Source organism: Ostrea edulis, chromosome 10 (assembly GCF_947568905.1).
Source record: "Ostrea edulis chromosome 10, xbOstEdul1.1, whole genome shotgun sequence".
Lineage (NCBI taxonomy): Eukaryota > Metazoa > Mollusca > Bivalvia > Ostreida > Ostreidae > Ostrea > Ostrea edulis.
This window is the reverse complement of record NC_079173.1, coordinates 19508180-19529257: the sequence shown is the minus strand read 5'-3', so window position 1 is coordinate 19529257 and position 21078 is coordinate 19508180. Positions and strand designations below refer to the sequence as shown.

The window sequence follows — 21078 nt, the reverse complement described above, 5'->3', positions numbered from 1 at the left end:
TATTCAACAGAACACTGAACGTACCTCCATCACAGAAGAGCTGATAAATTGATTCTCAATGCATCTTTCTTTTAGCTATACTGCTGGTCAGCCAATGATTTCTCAGTGTATGTCTGTTTTAGTGACACGGCTGGTCAACCAATGATTTCTCAGTGTATGTCTGTTTTAGCTATACTGCTGGTCAGTAGGGCTGTGCGGTGCACCGAATATTTCGGTGCACCGCGATTCATGCCATTCGATTCGATGCACCGATTACAAATTCCGGATTTCGGTTCGGTTCGGTTTAGATTTTACATACACCAAAACAACAAATATGGCGTCCGAGTGATGTGCAGAACATGTGGTTTTTCATGCAACAGAGATTTAAATCACTACTGTGTTGAGCGTAAGCATTTTCGCCACTCAGATACCAACAGAATATGATCCGTAAGATCATTGCAGTTTATCTTTACATGACAAATAGTATTTCTGTCAGTGGTGGAGTGAAATCAACATCGTAGGTAATGACACAGATTTGACAGTTAATATGAGAGCAGTAAATCAATAAAGGAGAGATTTTCAAAGACTCTCAATTGATAAAATTGTTGAATTTTTACATATCAATGAAAACAATATCATATACATTTTAGATGCACTATAGATTTGTTTAATAATGCAAAACTTATGCAGCACATTAATATAACAAATCTTAATAGACTAAGACTGTCAGTGTTTTCTTTTTTCTATCAAAGTTATAAAATGCCATTATAAATAGATATGATGTTTACAAATGACGACATATAGTTATATAACTTGAATAAAATGAAATCAAATATGCTACTCATTAAAATTGTTAATTTTTGTGCTGTCATTAGATAAATTGGACCTAACATGAACCGAATCGAAAATAACCGAACCGTGCTGTTCTGAATCGAAACCGAACCGAATCGAGGAAACCCTGAATCGTCCCAGCCCTACTGGTCAGCCAATGATTTCTCAGTGTATGTCTGTTTTAGCTATACTGCTGGACAGCCAATGATTTCTCACAAGGTGGAGGGTGACGCGACTGACGGTTACACCTACTCTACTACTATTGGTGCTCAGACGGTGGGCAGTACGTATGACTGGGGTTCCCAGACCGCCGACACGAGGAAGGAATACGCAATTAACGTACAGCTGGGGCCAGGTAAAACTTACGATCAGTCGACGTGGTTGAATGTTGGATTAATTGTATTGTTGGGGGGATTATAAATGTTCCGAAGGGGGTATGTCATGTTAAAATGAAATTTCTCCGGGTCGGGGGGGGGGGGGTCAGCTCCTATATTGGCAAAAAAAAATTATTTGTCAAGATTTTCCAACCGATGTGGGACCACAACGTACGTAGTCTCCATCAAGATATGGCTTGAAATTGATTATTTAAGGAATGGGTGAAACAGAAAAACTGCATCATTTCGCGTAGCGCATGATGCAAAGTTTCTGTCTCTTTTTCGTGGTATACCTCTACTCAATGAAAAAAATAATATATTCATTCCTCATCATTTAAATGATGTAAGGTGAAGATAATGAACAGTGATCAATCTCTCATCACTTAAATGATGAATTGTTCGTGACGCACCCCGTCAAAATTCTGTCTCTGTTGTTTTGTACGATGTTTTTGCCCTCGATAGCTTTACCACCTGTATTGATAGCTATACGATTTCCACAGGAACAATGTGCATATGAATTTGATAAATATACTACCCCAATTTCAACGGCTTGGACTTCTGAGAGAAATAAAAATACAATGTAAATTTGAAAAACTAATTTTTTAGATAACAGCTATTCCACTGTCATATAGATTGCATCAAAGTGAGAACATATGATCATTGTTCTAAAACACGGTCAATAAGGGATGTTTACTCCTCCTAGGCACCTGATCCCACCGCTGGTGTGTCCAGGGGACCGTGTTTACCCAAAGCCCTATTTTGTATTACGTATAGGGTTTGTGAGGTTGATCACTGTTCATTATCTTTACTTCTTCATAGAGAACCTGTGTTCATTGTTCAGAAACATGCTAAAAACAGAGCACCTGTACACCAAAGGGTGTCCGGGTAGCGCAGAGGCACCGCTCTCGCTTCTCTCCGCTGCGACCCGAGTTCGATCCCTGTGATCGCCAGTGGTTGTCAGTGAGAGGGTATGGCGGTCGCCCGCTCGGACACGTGGATTTCCTCCGGGTACTCCGGTTTCCTACCACATAAATAACCCCCTAACGCAAACATCCGTGCGTCAAAGGACCCCATTGGAAATAAGTTTTCGAGCTTTCGTGGGTTATCCTTGGTATTTATGTATGTATGTTTGTATATACCGAATAAACATTGATATAGTTATCATTCAGAAACATACATGTGCCAGACCACTGGTTATTGTTCAGTATTTTGATTGCTATTGATGTTCGCATTTTGCTCTGTTACTCACTCGTCTCAATACCTTTATATTTATTACAATTATTTTGGTTGCAAAAAGTTGTACAAATCGGAAATATTCTGCATTGTATTCCACGTCACAGTTAAGTTTTATCATCACAATGATTTCAAATCCTACCCACGTTGTCCCTATCGATCCAAATATCCAGATCCTATGTCAGATTTTGTCCTAATAACATCATTATTTAATTTGTTGCAAAGGCAATTCTCCAACAATCACCAACCTGGACAGCACTGTGACTTTTCCGGACAGCACGACCGCAAACAGTCTGATTTTTACCGTAACCTGGACTGATGCCGATCCCCTTGATACTCTCACTGCAGAAATAACGACAACCACATCGTCCTTCTCCTTTGATACCTCAAACGGTAGCTTTATATTTTAAATTCATTGATATGCAAGTATGACATTCACGCTTCTATATTTATAATAAGAAAGATTGATATCATCAAACATTCTGAAAAGAAATAAACCGGTCGCTGTTACCTATAGCACCATTTGAACATTATTGTTAATCTTTTCCTTCGAATGCTTTATGGCAAGTTTGATTGAAATTGACGTCATGATTCTGTTGAAAAAATTGAAAATGTATAAAGTTAAAAGACGGAGGCCGGACAACAGGTGTTCAGAAAATCTCTGATTAACTTATAGCTCTGGGGATCCAAAAAGCCTCCGCTTTGTTTAGCTATGCCTTTGGTGACATTTTCCCATAGACATGAACATTTACGATAGGAAAAGGTGTAAATTACCCTAGGAATCAGTTTCTTTATATCACAATATACAAAGTTTAGACCGCATGTACATTGTTCACATTGCAGGTCAGGTGCGAAATGTTGGAGCGCTGCCGTACGGGAACACCGCCCTGAACTTCAGAGTTACTGATGACTGCGGAAGAACTGACACAGGGACTCTCACAGTCACTGTAACCAATTCCGTATGTAACGCTTCTTCTGATTGGCTATATTTAAATATGTAACCAGCACCATCAATGACCAGTAGTTGACATACGTATCATGTCGCATTGTTGATCTAAGCAATTTTTTAAACATTGAACATGAATCTTGAGAAAGCTTTCCCGTGGGGATCCGGGTTAGAATAGGTCATCAGTATCCCTTGCTTGTCGCAAGAGGCAACTAAATGAGGCGGCCCTTCGGATGAGACCGCAAAAACCGAGGCCCGTGTCAACATATATTATGTCAAAATAAATTATAGTTTACAGTTTTTAACGGAAGCAAGTCTCTGTGGTGTAATGCGTAGTTTGTGAGAGAAAAATACTGTTTCTCCACTTTCAACAATTGTAATTGATAAATCATACGAGGATGGAACTGCATTCGTATTACTAAGTTCATTTTTAGAAATTATGTTCATACCTTTTGTGTATTATATATACAATAAATATGTTCAAACCAAGGTGAATTGAAATTGACTTTAAAAAACTGCAATTTCAATCCCATGTTTTCAAATCGTTTGCGTTGAAAAATGTTCGCCCTTACGGCGATAGAGCTAGTAAGTCGATGTTTACTAGGAAGTCCGCGCTGACTTCATATCCACCCATTGCATTGCAATGACAAATGTTTTTACTATAACGGAGGAAAATCAACAATGCTGTATGTTTCACTTCTTGCAAATACTTAAAAGTGACATGACTTACCACACGAATTGTTTTAGGCACCTGTTATAACGAACTTACCTTCTACAACGGACATCAGCGAGGACCACGATACGGAAAAGCTCCTTTATACTATTATTACTACGGACGGGTCCCTGTCGGACACCGTGACGTGTAGTATAGCCAACAGTAACCCCACCACAGACAATTTCTTCACTAGACTCAATGGCACCACAAGTAAGAATATTACTGACACCAACGCCCATATTGTTTCAATGTTGGATTAGCATGTACTATTTAAACATCACACGCACGCACGCGCACACACTCCTCTGCCCTCTCACTCCATTTGTCCAGCTACATATGTATTAGATTCATATAGTACAGCCATATTGGAGCATACGTTAATACGCCAGTTTCGAGATGAGAATTCTTCTGTGTAGGAGGTGCATTAAGTGGAACTTTGAATGGCTAGATGAGACAGAGAGGACCTACCGTCAGTGAGGAAGACGATAAAATGTAATAAAAGCAGCTTCTCTTTCAATATGTAAATGATGGAAATACAAAATACTATTGAAAAAAATGTTTTGCTAAAGTAGAAACATATTTACCAATAATAGCCTTGGTATGATACCTACGAGCAACGAAATAACAATGTAAAATCAATTCCATGTATTTAATTACTCCCTGAATACTTATCATTTACTTAGTCTGTGTATCAGTCAAATTCAGGAGATGAAACTCCGTATGAAAAATTTACTGGGCACATTCATTTATGCAGTGATGAATATTTATCCCACCCCCGCATGTAAACAAGTTGTTTCACGCCTTATTATGTACGAGAGTTCTCCAAAGGGAAATAACTTAGACGCATCTCGAAACCGGCGTATAGCTAGTTTTATTCATTGTGATATTGATTCATACTGCGTAGATAGTTACAATGTAGTATTTTACGTCATATTACAGCGTACTACGGTATTTACATCAAGGCCCAGCCGACGCTGTCCTATGACTCAGCACGTCAGTACACACTGAGTATTTCCTGTACTGACACCAAGGACACCGTGCAGGATACCTTCATTGTATACGTCAACAGAAACAACCCGCCGTCATTTGTTAATCTCCAAGGTATAGTTCATATTGCAACAGAGACAACCCGCCGTCATTTGTTAATTCCCAAGGTATAGTTCATATCGTTAAAAAGCTTTAAGCCTAGAAATGATTACATAATGATATATATAAAATTATTGTTTGTTGCACTTTGACCTAATATTGGAGGGAGAGGGGTTATATTAAAAAAAAAATCTTCCACCATTACCTTCCACCAATAAATATTACATTTATTGCAGTCATCTACTAGATTTGTGTTTTGAAAGTGTTTTAAGCTTTCTATCAAATCCAGCAGACAATTAAAACATGATATACCTTTCATGTATTAAATTCACTCTGCATATGTACAGTACACGACACGAGTTTTATACACCCCACCGTGGAAAGACCATGGTGGAAAATCCACGGAGATACACCGTGTCCCCCGTGTTCCACGGTGTGTGTTATTTGCGAATACACACAGCTGCTAAGCCCTTTGTTCTGGCCACGGGCGCCTTGCGGAAGATGTGAAAATGTGCCGCAGGCCAAATAATCAAGATAAGGGTGACATTTTAAGAAAAAAAATATGTAAATATTTTCCCCCCCTGATACTTATATTGTTTTTCAGCATTTTGAGCCAATTCCAACGATACCAAACACTATATATTATGTTTTTAAGAAAACCTGGTTTTGAATTCTTTTTTTCTTTTAGTCTTCTTTCTTCATTAAAATATTCTTAAGTTCTATGTTTAAATAATGTGTACTTGCAAGCAATTCCTGTTTTGAATGCGAATTAGTATATTCAGTAAATGAAAAACATACATGTACGACATGTGATAGGGATATTTAATAATTACCGATGTGCTCTCTCTCTCTCTCTGACAAATGCGCTGTTTAACATAATTACTTCCATCACATTGTGTTAATATGCATCTTGACAAATATAACTTGATCCAATATAGAAATTAGAGCATTGTCGATGATTAACAAATTGGAATTAATTTATTACGTAATTAATAGAAGCAAAAATACAAAACATCGGATGATTTATTTTTAAAATCCCGAGTTAATTACATTTGACCGAGACTTATGTTCGATGTACTTTGATAGAGGTTTTCATTAAAAAAAAAAAAAGTTCATCGGGAGTGTCTGGATAATGAAATGATTTTTGTATAATAAGTTTATACCATGCAAATTCCTAGGGTCTTTGTCACAGTATTTACTAAATTACGGTTAACTAGTTTGTGTTTTGACTTCTCATGAAAAGTGTGAAATATATTGGGTCGGCGCGATATCAGATCTAGTCTAAGATCACAGGTATCTTACGCCGACCCAATATATTTCACACTTTCCGCAAGAAGTTAGCACTTCTGTTGATTTCAAATACACGGATTAGCTGACCCCCATTGTTCTACTGAGGCGAAAACCCCTTCGAATTTGCATGGAATGTACAAGTTATACACAGGTCATTGTTATAGTCATACATCATAGTACCGCTAACCCGACAAACATTTTTCTTTTATTTTGAATAAGTTAATATTGAATGACGAAGTATGACCAAACTGCAGATTGAACTTTATAGAGCCCCGTGCTAACATTACTTATATTTTTCAATGTATCAGAAGGGGTACGTTGCCGGTTAAGTTGTGTAAATTTCTTGACAAGCAATAAAATAACAAAAATGTTGCTTAAATTGTCCGATTACGAAAACCTTAAATTGGGAGCATGTGTGTGTGTGGTGTGGTGTGGTGGTGGTGGGGGGGGGGGGAGTAGTCTGAAACTGTCTCAATTTCCCCTTCCGACTTCAAGTTCTTAAATCGTGCAGTGGGTAGGTCGCTACAAGCTAGGAGGCTATATCCTTAACTTTCAAGTTTTCAAAGTACACCCTCTCCGATTCTACGTGCTTGTAATCAATATTTAAGGATGTAAATCCTCGGTGTCAAACGCAACTAGTTCATGAAAAAAACACCTAATATCAATATAAACAGAAATGACTTAACGATTATTGGATTTTATTCATATACGCTATCGATTAATAAAATCTTTAATTTAATCTTTAGATGCATTAGGTAATGAAAGCAAGAGAGAGAGAGAGAGAGAGAGAGAGCATTGGTAAGCATTGATTATGATATTCATGAATGTTATGCAGATACGGGAAGTTTAATACGTTTAGTATAAATCTTGAAAGTACAATTTCTTTCTGATTAATTGTCCATCCCCTTTCATTCTGATATTTTTTTTTTATTTCCCATTTTGTTTTCTTTACATGTTTAAATTTTTCGGCTGGTCCGGGTTAGGACTAATGAATGACCCCCCCCCCCCCCCCCCCCCCTTCTAAAACGATGTTACGTGCTTAGCTGTATAATCTCCCTCTCGGTCAAAAATAAAATAAATACATGCTATATATACTGCAACATCATGGGATTTACTGGATAATTCTTCGATTTCGCCTTCATAATACATGTCAATGCAAGCGGACTATCTAGGCTTTTTTTCCATCTTCGCTAGCCGTAATTATTCGTCCACGAAGGCACAGTTGACTCAAAACCCATTGCTAACGGAGATTAGATGAATTTTACCCCCTTATTATGTTATAACTGACCAAAACCTAGTACGTTTATTTTACAACTTTCATTCAGAAAACGCGCAAGTTATTGAGTTACTGAATAAACGAGAAAACGTCTGCATTTTTATTTCAATCGTTGTCAACTCTATACTTTATGATATTTCAAGGCTACATGTACTTAATTCAATTTATTGGATCTCATCACCATTATGCAATGGTATACAAAAATATAAAGACAAAATGCTGTTATATATACATTTAGTAAATAATACATGCGTGTAATAAAGTATTGATCAAGTTAAAAAAAACTATTTAAAACTATTTTAAAAAAACGTGTTATTATTAATGTGAAGTATGGGCATTCTAGGTAGGGGAGCACATTTTATTTCATTATTTTCTTAATGAAAGTACGGAGTTTTCTAAAGGTTTGTTTAAAAGTAAAGATACTTTTAATTTTTATTTGTTTAGGTGATGAAAATTTGATCCTTTGCTCACATTGCTTCACAGTTGAGTACATAATGAAATTCATATCGAATATAAGCATGTACATGTATATAGCTGACCTTAATCACATACATGTATTCCTAATTACAATGAAAACTTTACGTAAAAATAAACCATTGCTTATGGTACACATTTCTTTGAACTGCTATTTATCAAATTGAAATTACTGGCATGTGATTGTCGTTGTTCATGACCCTTCTTTTATTTGGTGAAATTGTGTTGCACGTGCCGTGAAACAATGTACCAACGAGTGGTAGGAATAACACAGGTGTTTATATACAGGATGTCGAGAATTTGGGCGTTTCATAAAAAGGTGTAAACGTCTGCAGGGAAGTCTACATACGGATATGTACCGAAGACACCAACGTATCATTAAACAACAATTACAAGAATTGAATGATTTATAGCTAATTTCTAAATAAGTAATGGGGTGGGGGTATGCATGCTGGCCAAGCGAAAAGGTTTTTTGGGTGAATCACTTCGGAAAATATTTCTTTGTTTTATCACACGGAGGTACACGGTGGCATCGACAGAGGTACAGGTGACATCCATGGAGATGCACGGTGGCATTCACGGAGATCCTCCGTGGACTTCAATGTCTAGCTCGCGCGGAAAAATAGGACTTCAAAGGTGCCGACAATTTTAAAGGACCACCGTGTTTAGGGCAAATTTGTTCCACCGCGTTGCGTGGAACACGCATAAAACTCGTGTCGTGTACTGTAGTTTCATTGTAGTAAAGTCATGCAGGATTGGGGGGGGGGGGGGGGGGGGGGTCCACTGTGAGTCAGGTAATGTAAAAAAAATCCCTGAATGTCACATGCAAGATCATGAATGACACATTCATTATAAACAAACAGATTCAATCATTGCAGTTTTTTCTTCTTTTTTGGGGTAACTTTCAACTGAAACTATTGGCAAAATATCACAGAAAGAACATTCCATTTTTCTGTACATTTATTCAAATTAAAAAAAAAAAGGAAAGCACAAGTGTCATAGTTAGGAAATCTGACATCTAGAACATCCCGAGAGATGTGAAATAACCTCCAAACAATAGGCATTTATTTCAACCTAAAGGATTATAACCTGAATGAAAAAATTAAAACATTTTTCCTTAACTACTTATGAGTTCAGTCATAGATAATATTGGATAATAATTGGCTACGTTCAATTGTAACAATATCACTGATGACATTCTGCAGGTCTTCGTCATTTTCTTGACTTTCCCAATTTTTCACCATGTCAATACAAGGAAAGTAATTGTTTGGTTCCTTGGAAAGCAGGGTATGGCTGTCTTACTTCAGAAAACATCTGCAAAATACCAAAACAATTTCTATTATTTCATGAGTTTGCCTCTGGTCAGAACACTCCACTGTCAGATAGAAAACCCAGACATATTAGTATCATATATGTGTTTTGAACTTTAAATAACCAGATAAATAGAATTTGTTTTATGTAAGACAATCCTGCACATTAGCAAATGTTCAAGTCAAGATATCTATCTAACCAAGGCAATTTAAGGAACAAATCGCATACACTGGTTCAAGTTTTCATCAAAAGATATGTGCAAAGTTTATTTTACCGAAAGTATCTTTCTTAAATGCTTGAAAACATGATTAGAAACATCTTCGCCCGCTTCGAATTCTATCGAGGCAACATCGTCAACTTCGATCAATGAATTTAGAGTTGTTCGTGTACATGAGTAAGAATTCTAACAACCAATCAACTTAATGATGCCTCCCTGGCCAGGCAGTGTTTTAAATTCATAAATTCGTCGTCTAATAAGTCGGTAAAATGAAGAGTTTTAAGAGCCTACCTTTGTTTGGAAATGCCATCTGCCATCTTGTTTTGTCCAATCCTGCACACGATCATGACAGTGAATGTGTTTTATTTACTATTTCAGCCACCGTAACTATTGCTGCTAACTCCACCACCACGGGTAATGTAATCTACACGGTCCAGTCCACGGACTCGGACTCCAGCCAGCTGTACTATAACATGACATGTGTCCCTGCTGCCTGTCCATTCACCATCCACAATTGTAAGATATGCAGACATCATTTACAGAGGGGAGATATAGTTTGCCTAAATGTGTAATTTGCTCTGTAACATAACAGATTAATTTCATACTGTGGGTTCGTCACACCACCCTTAGTATTATTCGATTGCTTCGTTGTGTATTGTTTAACGTCCCGCTATATATGGTTTGTTGGTTTGTATTGTTTAACGTCCCGCTCGATAATCTCTCACTCATATGGAGACTAGGCTCTGTTAATGAAAAACTGAATTTTTATTTTACAGCTGGCGAAATCCTGGCTACATCTGACTTATCTCAGCATACAGTGCCCGGGTATGATTTGTTCGTATATGTCTATGATGGCAACACTCTTGTTGGACCCCGTACTCTTACTGTCATAATATCTGGTAAGACTTCACTAATCACCAAAAAGTACAAGAATTATGTCGTAACTCGTTTGGTATCACACATAATAAAGATCATGGTGGTGTTCTGTATCAATAGTGGATTTTTATGTCTTGTTTTTTTTTTAATTTTAAAAAGCAATTGAATAAAAGAAAGCGCAATGCCACAATATCTGCATTGCTGTATCCGTTTTCTGATCTAAATAGACCATTGACGACTTGCTCAAATTGATTGACGATATATTTGACAGGTATAAACACAGCTCCGATTATCACTAATCTTCCGCTAGCCTCTCCGATCTCCGTCTCGGAGAATTCCGCCCTCTCACTGTCCGTGTTCCAGGTTTCTATATCGGACGTGAATGCGGGAGATAACCACGTGTACTCTGCCTCATACAATCCAAGTCTAGGGTCCACTCTCTTCTCACTCAACACGGCCAGTAAGTATCAAGATTCAGTATAGGAAACAATCATGGCAATTTTGCAACTACTCAGAAAACGGCCAGATCGATCTCTCTCTCATCAAATTATTAAAGCATTGTAAACCAACTGCAAGTACATATTCTAACTTTTAGTATGCTCCGATATACTTACGGTCTTCTGTATGTACATTTCACATGCATTGTACCCCATTGTTAAGTACCAACAAAAGGGAGCATATAATTATTCATCGCTGCTACCTAAAGGAATTTAAACATCATCTGAAGATGCTCACATGTCTTTGTGGACGTTTACGCTATGAATTGTTTGTATCAAAACATTATAAAGAACGTTATCATGTCGATCGCTATAGTTTCGACTGCATTCACTCATCTCCTTTAATGAGCGAGACGTCTATAAACCCTATTTGACTAGAAATTGTTCTATTTGCCGGTTTCTCTAGCTGGTTTGGTGTCCACGTCCTCTACACAGAACATTAATTACGAATCAGTGGTTTCCACCAGCACCACTTTTGCCATCATCATCACCGTCACAGATGGACAAGCTTCTGTTTCACAGACGCTCAGTATCGCCATCGTAGACTTAAACGAGGCTCCCGTCTTCGGGAAGGCGTCTTATGCTATTTCTGGAAACGAGGGATCGGTAAGTTTATTTATGCTATTTCTGGTAACGAGGGGTCGGTAAGTTCTTTATGCTATTTCTGGTAACAAGGGATCAGTAAGTTTGTTTGTGCTATTTCTGGTAACGAGGGATCGGTAAGTTTGTTTCAAGTCAAAAACAAACACAAAATAGCACCAACGTCATTGTTTCTTTATCAAAATAACGAAGTTCGTGAAGGAGGGCAGAGCACCCCGCCATTAATGGTTCCGAGTGTTTATTTCCAAATAATGGAACCTCTGGTAACCTTAGTTCCTCAAAGTAGACTTTTCAAAAAAATACATAATTCCATTGAGAACTGGACGAGATGGCGTCCACAACCACATGCTGCGTATGTAATACCCGGTATATTATTTGTTAGGCAGGGTCCACTGTGGGGAATCCTTCTTTTGACGTCACAGATCCAGACGCCGGCGCCAGCCAATCATACTCCATCGACTGTTCGACATTTCTGATGAATTCCAACACAGGGGTTGTTACATTTAGGTACACATTGTAAACTTGGATCAGACCTGAGTTTCTCGAAAGAAACTGAAGTCAAAACTTTGACGGAGATTTTGCTCAAATTTTGACTGCTCAAGTAGAAAAAAACTCAAACATAAGTTTGAGATTTTTTCGAGAAATCCAAGCCTGTATATGTATCTAATAATTGAACTTATAATATCCCAAATGATGCAATTCAAATATTTTTTGGTTGTAGTCATGACTACGATTTAGATAAAACTGGAACAGCCTCCAGCGTCACGTGTACAGTGACGGTGACAGATGGCGAACTCACAGATACGGCTTCATTGGTTGTTACCATCAACAACATCAATGATAACACGCCCACTTTCGGTAGCTCCACCTACACGTTTTACGCTCAGCCTAACACTGGTGTTGGAACCGTTTTGGGATCTGTACCTGCCACCGACGGAGATGTTGGAACGTTCGGTGGGTAGTGGATGAATTATATTACAGTTTTTACCAGAACCCAGGAAAACACTGGGACAGATCCAGCATTTTTTTTAAAGAGGGGGCTGCGGCCCTTGATGGTACTTTCTCTGCCGAACTGGCACAAAGTGACCTTATTTGTTAAAAAGATCAACAAACAAGGTGCCAGGTTATCTCTTTATCAAATTGAATTCGCCACTAAGACGAACTCCACCATAGCCAGGCTCCATGATCACAAACTGAGAATAGACAAAATCACTTTAAAAGTCAAAAATAAGAGTATGCACATATACCCTCACGTGGTTAAAATCACAACAACACCGTTTTGTCAATTTGAATCGAATTCAAAATATAATCTCCAAATGGATGCCATCGATGGAGGTGATATTTTCCAATAATATGATTTTGTACGCAAGTTTATAACCGAAGTATGATATAGTGGTTGAGTCTATGATCTCAAAAGGTGCATAAAAGCGAAAAACAATTAAAAAGAAAATATATTATCATGCACATATATATGTATACAATACAGGCCTGAATTTCTCGAAAGAAACTTAAATCGAAAACTTCAGGCTGAGATTTTGCTCCAATTTTGACTGCTCAAATAAAAGAAAACTCAAACTTAAGTTTGAGATTTTTTCGAGAACTCCAAGTCAGACATTAGATTACAGAAACCCATAGTTTTGCGCACAGTCGAAACACTGCTATTTCTTATCATTGCACCAAATAGTTTTAGAGATTTAATTTGGATTGAAGTACTCAAATTATGCAGTAAATGGGCGTGTGCTTTGTATAAGAAAATGGCGTGTTCTTTCTTATTGTGAAGTCTCCGAACAAATCACCTGTGTCGGATGTCTTCCAACAAATTGTCAGTAATATTTGGCTGGAGATTATTGTAACAGGAATTTATTTTAACAGGCACTGTTTCGTACTCGATAATCAGTAAGTTATTTTAACAGGCACAGTTTTGTACTCGCTAAACAGGAAGTTATTTTAACAGGCACAGTTTCCTACTCGCTGAACCAGACAGGACTGGGCAACGAGTACTTCGGAGTCCAGAGTAACGGAGACTTCTACGTGAAGAATGGATTGACTTCCTTCTCATCCGGAACCACGCTTAGCATAACGACCATCGTGCAGGACACGGGGGGACTGCAAGGCTAGTGGGTTACATTACTGATCTACATAAATAATTCTACTTAGATATCGATCAGTGGTGAAATTAGACATGCAGATGATAATCTCGTTTCTGATTCTGTCTTTGGGCCTGCATAGAAACACTCCTTTGGTTGTGAAACGAACGAGCATTATACGCATGTACATGTACACTCTTAGGCCAAGTGTGACACCCCACCCCCGTAAAAATGTGGATGAAATAAACTCCATTCTTATAATTAGAAGTCTCAACAATTGTCTCCGTTTTTTAAAAACAATATGTCGCAGAGACATATATTAGCCAATTTGTGTTCGCAAATATTACATGTACGTATATATAAAGTATAAATATGTTAAAATTCATGTTTAAATCGTCATATCTCTGCAATAGATACGCACAGTAATAGGTGCACATGAATTGTGTATTCAAAGTTGAGAAAATGCCACTCCAGCCGCTAAACATTGTAGTATTTCATTAGTCTACGTCAATAAGAAAACAAAGAGTGCTCTTAAAAAGTAACAATTTACTCCATAGTATTTCATATTTGTCTTTGAATGCTTCGTGATAGAAGATTAACGTTCCCGTTTTTCATTGACAGATACGGCGGTCGTGACCGTGGTCATTCCTGAATCCACCACGGCGGCCCCCACCACCACTACTGACCGATACATGACCTTCCTGGAGGACTCTCGGAACGTTGCCTGGGTGACGATAGCCTGTGTTATGTTGGCTGGTCTGGTGCTATTGTGGGCGTATCTGATAGTTCGGTTTGGGAGTTTCCCTTGTAAAAACGGATCCTATAAACCGAATGCTAAGTACGTATCTAAAACACTGGCTCGGTTGATCACAAATAGCAGGCTTACAATGCATGAAACTCCTGCAGTAATTGATGTGTCATAAATTCCTAGATCCGCCCCTGAAGTGTGTCATTATTTGGCTTTAATTTAAGAAAGGCGAGGATAACGAACAGTGAAAAATCTCATAACTCCTATAAGCAATACAAAACAGAGAGTTGGGCACACACGGACCCCTGGATATACCAGAGGTGGGATCAGGTGTCTAAGAAGAGTAAGCATCCCCCGTCGACCGGTCACACCCGCCGTGAGTCCTATATCATGCTCAGGCAAACGGATTTATCCGTAGACAAAATCAGTATGCCAAGAACGGCCTAACAATCAGCATTGAAACACGTCAGACAGCATTTGACCCAATGATAGGTTGCATTGGCAAACAAGATCGTTATAACGACCATAGAACTTGCGAAATGTTGTTATTATGATTCCTTTCTTTCATCTTCATCTCAGTCCCTCTGTCGTTCGTTTATTTCTAAAACCTTGATTTCTAGAGATGTGAATTTATCAAATATCAAATCATAAATAATAGTTTCGGCTTTAGCGATGGAACGCCCAACACAAATCGCTTTGATGACCCTCCTCATTGACTTTGAGGTCAAAAGGTGAAGGTCGGTAGGTCACATGAGGTAAGAAATGGTTCTGGATGATAAAATCCTACTAAATGCAGTTTGAGCTATATAACCATATACCTTGTTATGAGGAGTACATATGACCACAGGGTGACTCCATAGTTTGTAGGTCAAAAGTTGAAGGTCATTTGATCATTTGTGTACCTTTGAAACATTCTTTGCGAATAAGCTCAAAAGTTTCTTCTCACATAGTGGTTGAATAATTTTAACGATTTTGTCTAGAAGTGTCGGAAAAAATTTAAGCAATTGGTGCCATGTATTATCATGTAATATTGCTCAATATAGATTGGTTAATCCTTTACAGAAAAGTAAATCGATGGCCACCATTTCACCAAAAAGAACAAATCAGATTGCAGCAAAGTAAGTAATTTGTTTTCATTAAGGAAACTATGTACACTAACAAAAACTTCAATAAAGACTCAATGCACTTTCCCCTTTACAACTACTCGTAACTAAGAAATACATGTACTTGTGTTTCACGGAAAGATTTCTAAATTCAAGACTGAAAAGTAGACATTCGTTCTTGTCCGGTTGAAAAATACAAGGGAGTTCTAAGGAAGATGAAATGTTTGCGTACTGTTCGTGCTTAGAGTGATCTGTCCTTGGATGGTACTGCTTAATCTGGGTCGTCGCGACGTTTGTGTATATGCTGAGGGGCGTCTGGATGAACCAGACCAGTTATTTGCTATGTTGAATGAAAGGTGTAGATAACGAACAGTGATCAATCTCATAACTCCTATAAGCAGTACAAAATAGAAAAATTGAATGTAATACAACAGTTGTTGATAAAATGTGCTGAACAAGTTATATACTTTCTTCTATTCTGAAGAAAAAACTTTTCCGATTTAATGATAGGACATTTTTTTTACAAAAATTGTGAAGGAAACCTATGTAAAATGGATTTGTATCCACTAACGTCTCCATATGAGTGAAATATTCTCGAGAGAGACGTTAAAAAACATACAATCAATCAACCAACCGACTATTTGTGAATATTTTAACGAAATTGACTGCTCCGGCGGTTTTTTTTCATCTGCGTATTTACTTATTCCCCGTATCATACGTTAACATAATTTTACACGTTCGAGTCTTATCTCCTTATATATGTACATAGCATATCATGAAATCTTGTAGAAATACGACCAATGAATGCAAGATGTAACGGTTGAATCATCAAGTTCCTTCTGTTGTAACTTGAGAAAGGGATAAACAACTAGATACGCAACTATATACAGGACTAATACTACACATACACGACTAATACTACACATACACGACTAATACTACATATACATGACTAATACTACCTACATACACACAACTAATACTACATACACACAACTAATACTACATATACACGACTAATGCTACTTATATATGACTAATACTACCTACATACACACGACTACTACTACATATACATGACTGATACTGCATATACATGACTAATACTACATATACATGACTAATACTACATATACACGACAAATACTACATATACACGACAAATACTACATACTCACAACTAATACTACATATACATGACTAATACTACATATACAGGACTAATACTACATATACATGACTGATACTACATATACATGACTAATACTGCATAAATACGACTAATACTACATATATACGACTAATATAACATATACATGACTGATACTACATATACATGACTAATACTGCATAAATACGACTAATACTACATATATACGACTAATATAACATATACATGACTGATACTACATATACACGACTAATACTACATCAACATGACTAATACTACATATACACGACAAATACTACATATACATGACTAATACTACATATACATGACTAATACTACATATACACGAAGACTAATACTACATATACATAACTAATACTACATAAATACGACTAATACTACATACATACGAGTTAAACACGACTAATATAACATATACATGACTGATACTACATATACACGACTAATACTACATCTACATGACTAATACTACATATACACGACAAATACTACATAAATACGACTAATACTACATATACATGACTAATACTACATATACACGACTAATACTACATATGCACGACTAATACTACATACTCACAACTAATACTACATCTACATGACTAATACTACATATACACGACTAATACTAAATATACACGACTAATACTAAATATACACGACAAATATTACATATACATGACTAATACTACATATACATGACTAATATTACATATACACGACTAATACTACATATACACGACTAATACTACATACTCACAACTAATACTACATCTACATGACTAATACTACATATACACGACTAATACTAAATATACTCGACTAAAACTAAATATACACGACAAATATTACATATACATGACTAATACTACATCTACATGACTAATACTACATATACACGACTAATACTAAATATACACGACTAATACTACCTACATACACACGACTAATACTACATATACACGACTAATACTAAATATACACGACAAATATTACATATACATGACTAATACTACATATACATGACTAATATTACATATACACGACTAATACTACATATACACGACTAATACTACATACTCACAACTAATACTACATCTACATGACTAATACTACATATACACGACTAATACTAAATATACTCGACTAAAACTAAATATACACGACAAATATTACATATACATGACTAATACTACATCTACATGACTAATACTACATATACACGACTAATACTAAATATACACGACTAATACTACCTACATACACACGACTAATACTACATATACACGACTAATACTAAATATACACGACAAATATTACATATACATGACTAATACTACATATACATGACTAATATTACATATACACGACTAATTTTACATATACATGACTAATACTACATATAAATGACTAATACTACATATACATGACTGATACTGCATATACATTATTAATACTACATACATGTATAAACAACCAAATCTACTGTTTTAAATTCTGAACAGGAAATCCACCCAAACACAGCTGGAAGAAAAACTGGGAAGCGTGGGGATCACGTGACCACAAGTAAGAGTGGTTTTCACTTGCATCCGGATTTGAAATGTTCGAAGTAAAATTTAAAACCAAGCCGGAATAAGTAGATATAGTGAAGAGGCATTTTTATTTTCTGTTGTAGGTATGGACAAAATATACCAAACCTACATATTTGATGGCGGATCTGTTCATCGATCCTCGTACATTGTACTTCCGTCGCTGTTAAGTGTATGAAACTGGAGAATTTATTCGTTGACGGTATTACTTTCTCACCTCCCAAAGGCCTGGCCCTGGGATCATGAAATAAACTCAGACTTAAATCAAAATTGCAATTTACTGTACGATGTTCATCACTTTTGAACTGCAACTATTAATTTACAGACACTAGAAATGTGATGACGCAATATTGAATAACAATTTTAGGATAGCATTTACTTTATCTGTCCCCGGAAATTTACCAATTTGATTTTGGAATGATTGACTTCTCAATCATTTCATCGCAATATTCATATTTTGACTTGATTGAATATTGTTCGAGAATATTTCACTTATATTTGAAGGGGGCATGCATCCCCTTCATTCAAGGATGATTTGCGTTGTTTTGTTTTTTTTTAATTGGCCCACTGGTTTTGGAGAATTCTAAAGTATGAAGTGGACAGACGACAGACAACGGGTGATCAGAAAGGCCCACTTAAGCTTTCAGCTCAGGTAAGCTAAAACAATAAAATCAACTTTCTACACAACAAGATTCGCAACGTACAATGTATGTTGAACTCAATCATATGTGATATGTTATCGGGTTCGAAGTAACCATAAAGAAAAACAATCGTTGTTTTCAATATTGTATTGATGGCACTGTAAATTATAGTCTGAAACAAACATACATATGTAAGTACACACGTGCTAATATCAAATGAAATCAAAGTGCATTACCCTGTGACACTCGCCCGTACCTAAATATGACTGTAAAAATTGTAACAAATTTTTCAAGATGTACATTTTAAATCATTGTTGTTTGTAGAAAAGAGGCGACTAAATGGTCGTTCCTCGGATGAGACCACAAAAACCGATGCCCCGTGTCACAGCAGGTGTGACACGATAAAGATCCCTTCGTACTTAAAGGCTGCATGTACCGAGCATAGGCCCAAATTTCCAGCCCTTCATCGGCAATGGTAACGTCTCCATATAAATGAAAACATTCTCGAGAAGGACGATAGAACAAACCAACGTTCATGCTCGAGTTATTGTTCTTTGATTACAGTGCATGATGTACAGACTGATTTTAACCTTTTACACACTATTTGTGCTAAGGGCCTTTGCAGTGAGTTTCGAAATTCACAATTTCAATAATTCCTTTTACCGAAATGACAATGCATGCCATTTTATGTAACACTTGGGCCAATGTGGCCCATTTCATAAAAACATCTCTCGAATCAGATGGAAATCTTAATGACTGTCATTGTTTACCAATTCTTCACTTATATATTTCTGAATGAGTAAAACTAAGTATGCACATAGGTGATGAAATTGGCATTCTTACTCGTGTCAAGCAGATGCAAACATTCTTATTCTAGTCTTTAGAGTTTTTGTGAGAATGGTTACTACATTTGTAGTATTTGCTTGATTGGTTGTATCTTGTTTAACGTACCTCTCGCGAATGTTCACTCATATGAAGACCTCACCACTGCCAGAGAAGAGCATCAAATTTAAGCCTATGCTCGGCGCTTACGGTCATTGAACAGTTGAGTAGTCGTTAGCGTGTCACACACACCAGAGGTGGGATCAGGTGCCTAGGAGAAGTAAGCATCCCCTGTTGACCGGTCACACACCCCGAGAGTCCCACACCCCGACCAGGCAAACGGAGCTATCCGTAATCAAACTTAGTGTGCCTAGAACGGCCTAAAATCGGTATGAAACAAGTCAGACAGCATTTGACCCAATGATAGGTTGTATTGGCAAACTAGATTGTTATAACGACCATAGATCTTGCGAAATTCTTACTTTAAACGACGCTGTTGAAACCCCTGCACCATCAACTGGATTGACAGTAGCCTGTCGCGATTTAGGACGAGTACCACAAACGGTACAATATACGCCCCTCGGAGAGTGGAAGCATAAAATTTCAGGGCAATATCTGTATCTGTAACGAAAAATAAAAGTCCGGAAAACTGTTTGACCTACTTATAGCCCTAAAGTAGCTGAAGTGCAAACTCACTCTTACACTTCTTGAGGGAGAAATTGTGACCAAATTTCAAGGTCGAACATGCATCTGTTACGGAAAAAAGTCTGACAATCGTGACCTCGGATCCGGACGAACAGCGCCATAACATAATACGAAGGCTGTTCGATATGTAATTTGTATTGTACGATATCTCAAAAGCATTCGACTTGAATAGTGAAATGAACACTACATCCCTTCAAAGTATTCTCCGTGGTTTGAAATACATAATTTCAATCTCTGAATCCATTTCTGAAATGCGTCACGGTACGCTGATTTAGGTAGATCTCTGAGGCACTGACTGAGCCAAGGGCTTGTCTAGACTTGTAACGATGACCAGATAAGAACTTTTTAAGTTTTGCTCTCCGACTTCAAAAATTGCTTCACAAGCTCAGATGTATGTGATGGAGCATTATCATGAAGTAGACGAACATGCCTAAATCCTGACAAAGGGCGTCGTTTACATGTACCGGTATGATAATATTTCTTGAG

At 37.1% G+C, this 21078-nt stretch overlaps 1 protein-coding gene across 1 annotated transcript in view; it reads left to right on the top strand.

Moving 5' to 3' along the window:
- The window catches only part of LOC125665251 (cadherin-23-like), a 34791-nt gene extending 14252 nt beyond the window's left edge, over positions 1-20539 (top strand). The window contains exons 5-21 of the mRNA XM_056152167.1: positions 996-1165; positions 2643-2810; positions 3261-3376; positions 4111-4288; positions 5018-5179; positions 10111-10248; positions 10509-10631; positions 10880-11068; positions 11512-11711; positions 12088-12212; positions 12427-12659; positions 13660-13818; positions 14414-14630; positions 15603-15658; positions 18341-18401; positions 18511-19076; positions 19390-20539. Coding sequence (XP_056008142.1) covers positions 996-1165; positions 2643-2810; positions 3261-3376; positions 4111-4288; positions 5018-5179; positions 10111-10248; positions 10509-10631; positions 10880-11068; positions 11512-11711; positions 12088-12212; positions 12427-12659; positions 13660-13818; positions 14414-14630; positions 15603-15658; positions 18341-18401; positions 18511-18544 — 2329 coding nt within the window. The 3' untranslated portion in view covers positions 18545-19076; positions 19390-20539. The remainder of the gene's footprint in view (positions 1-995; positions 1166-2642; positions 2811-3260; positions 3377-4110; positions 4289-5017; positions 5180-10110; positions 10249-10508; positions 10632-10879; positions 11069-11511; positions 11712-12087; positions 12213-12426; positions 12660-13659; positions 13819-14413; positions 14631-15602; positions 15659-18340; positions 18402-18510; positions 19077-19389) is intronic.
- The last annotated feature ends 539 nt before the right edge of the window (positions 20540-21078 follow it).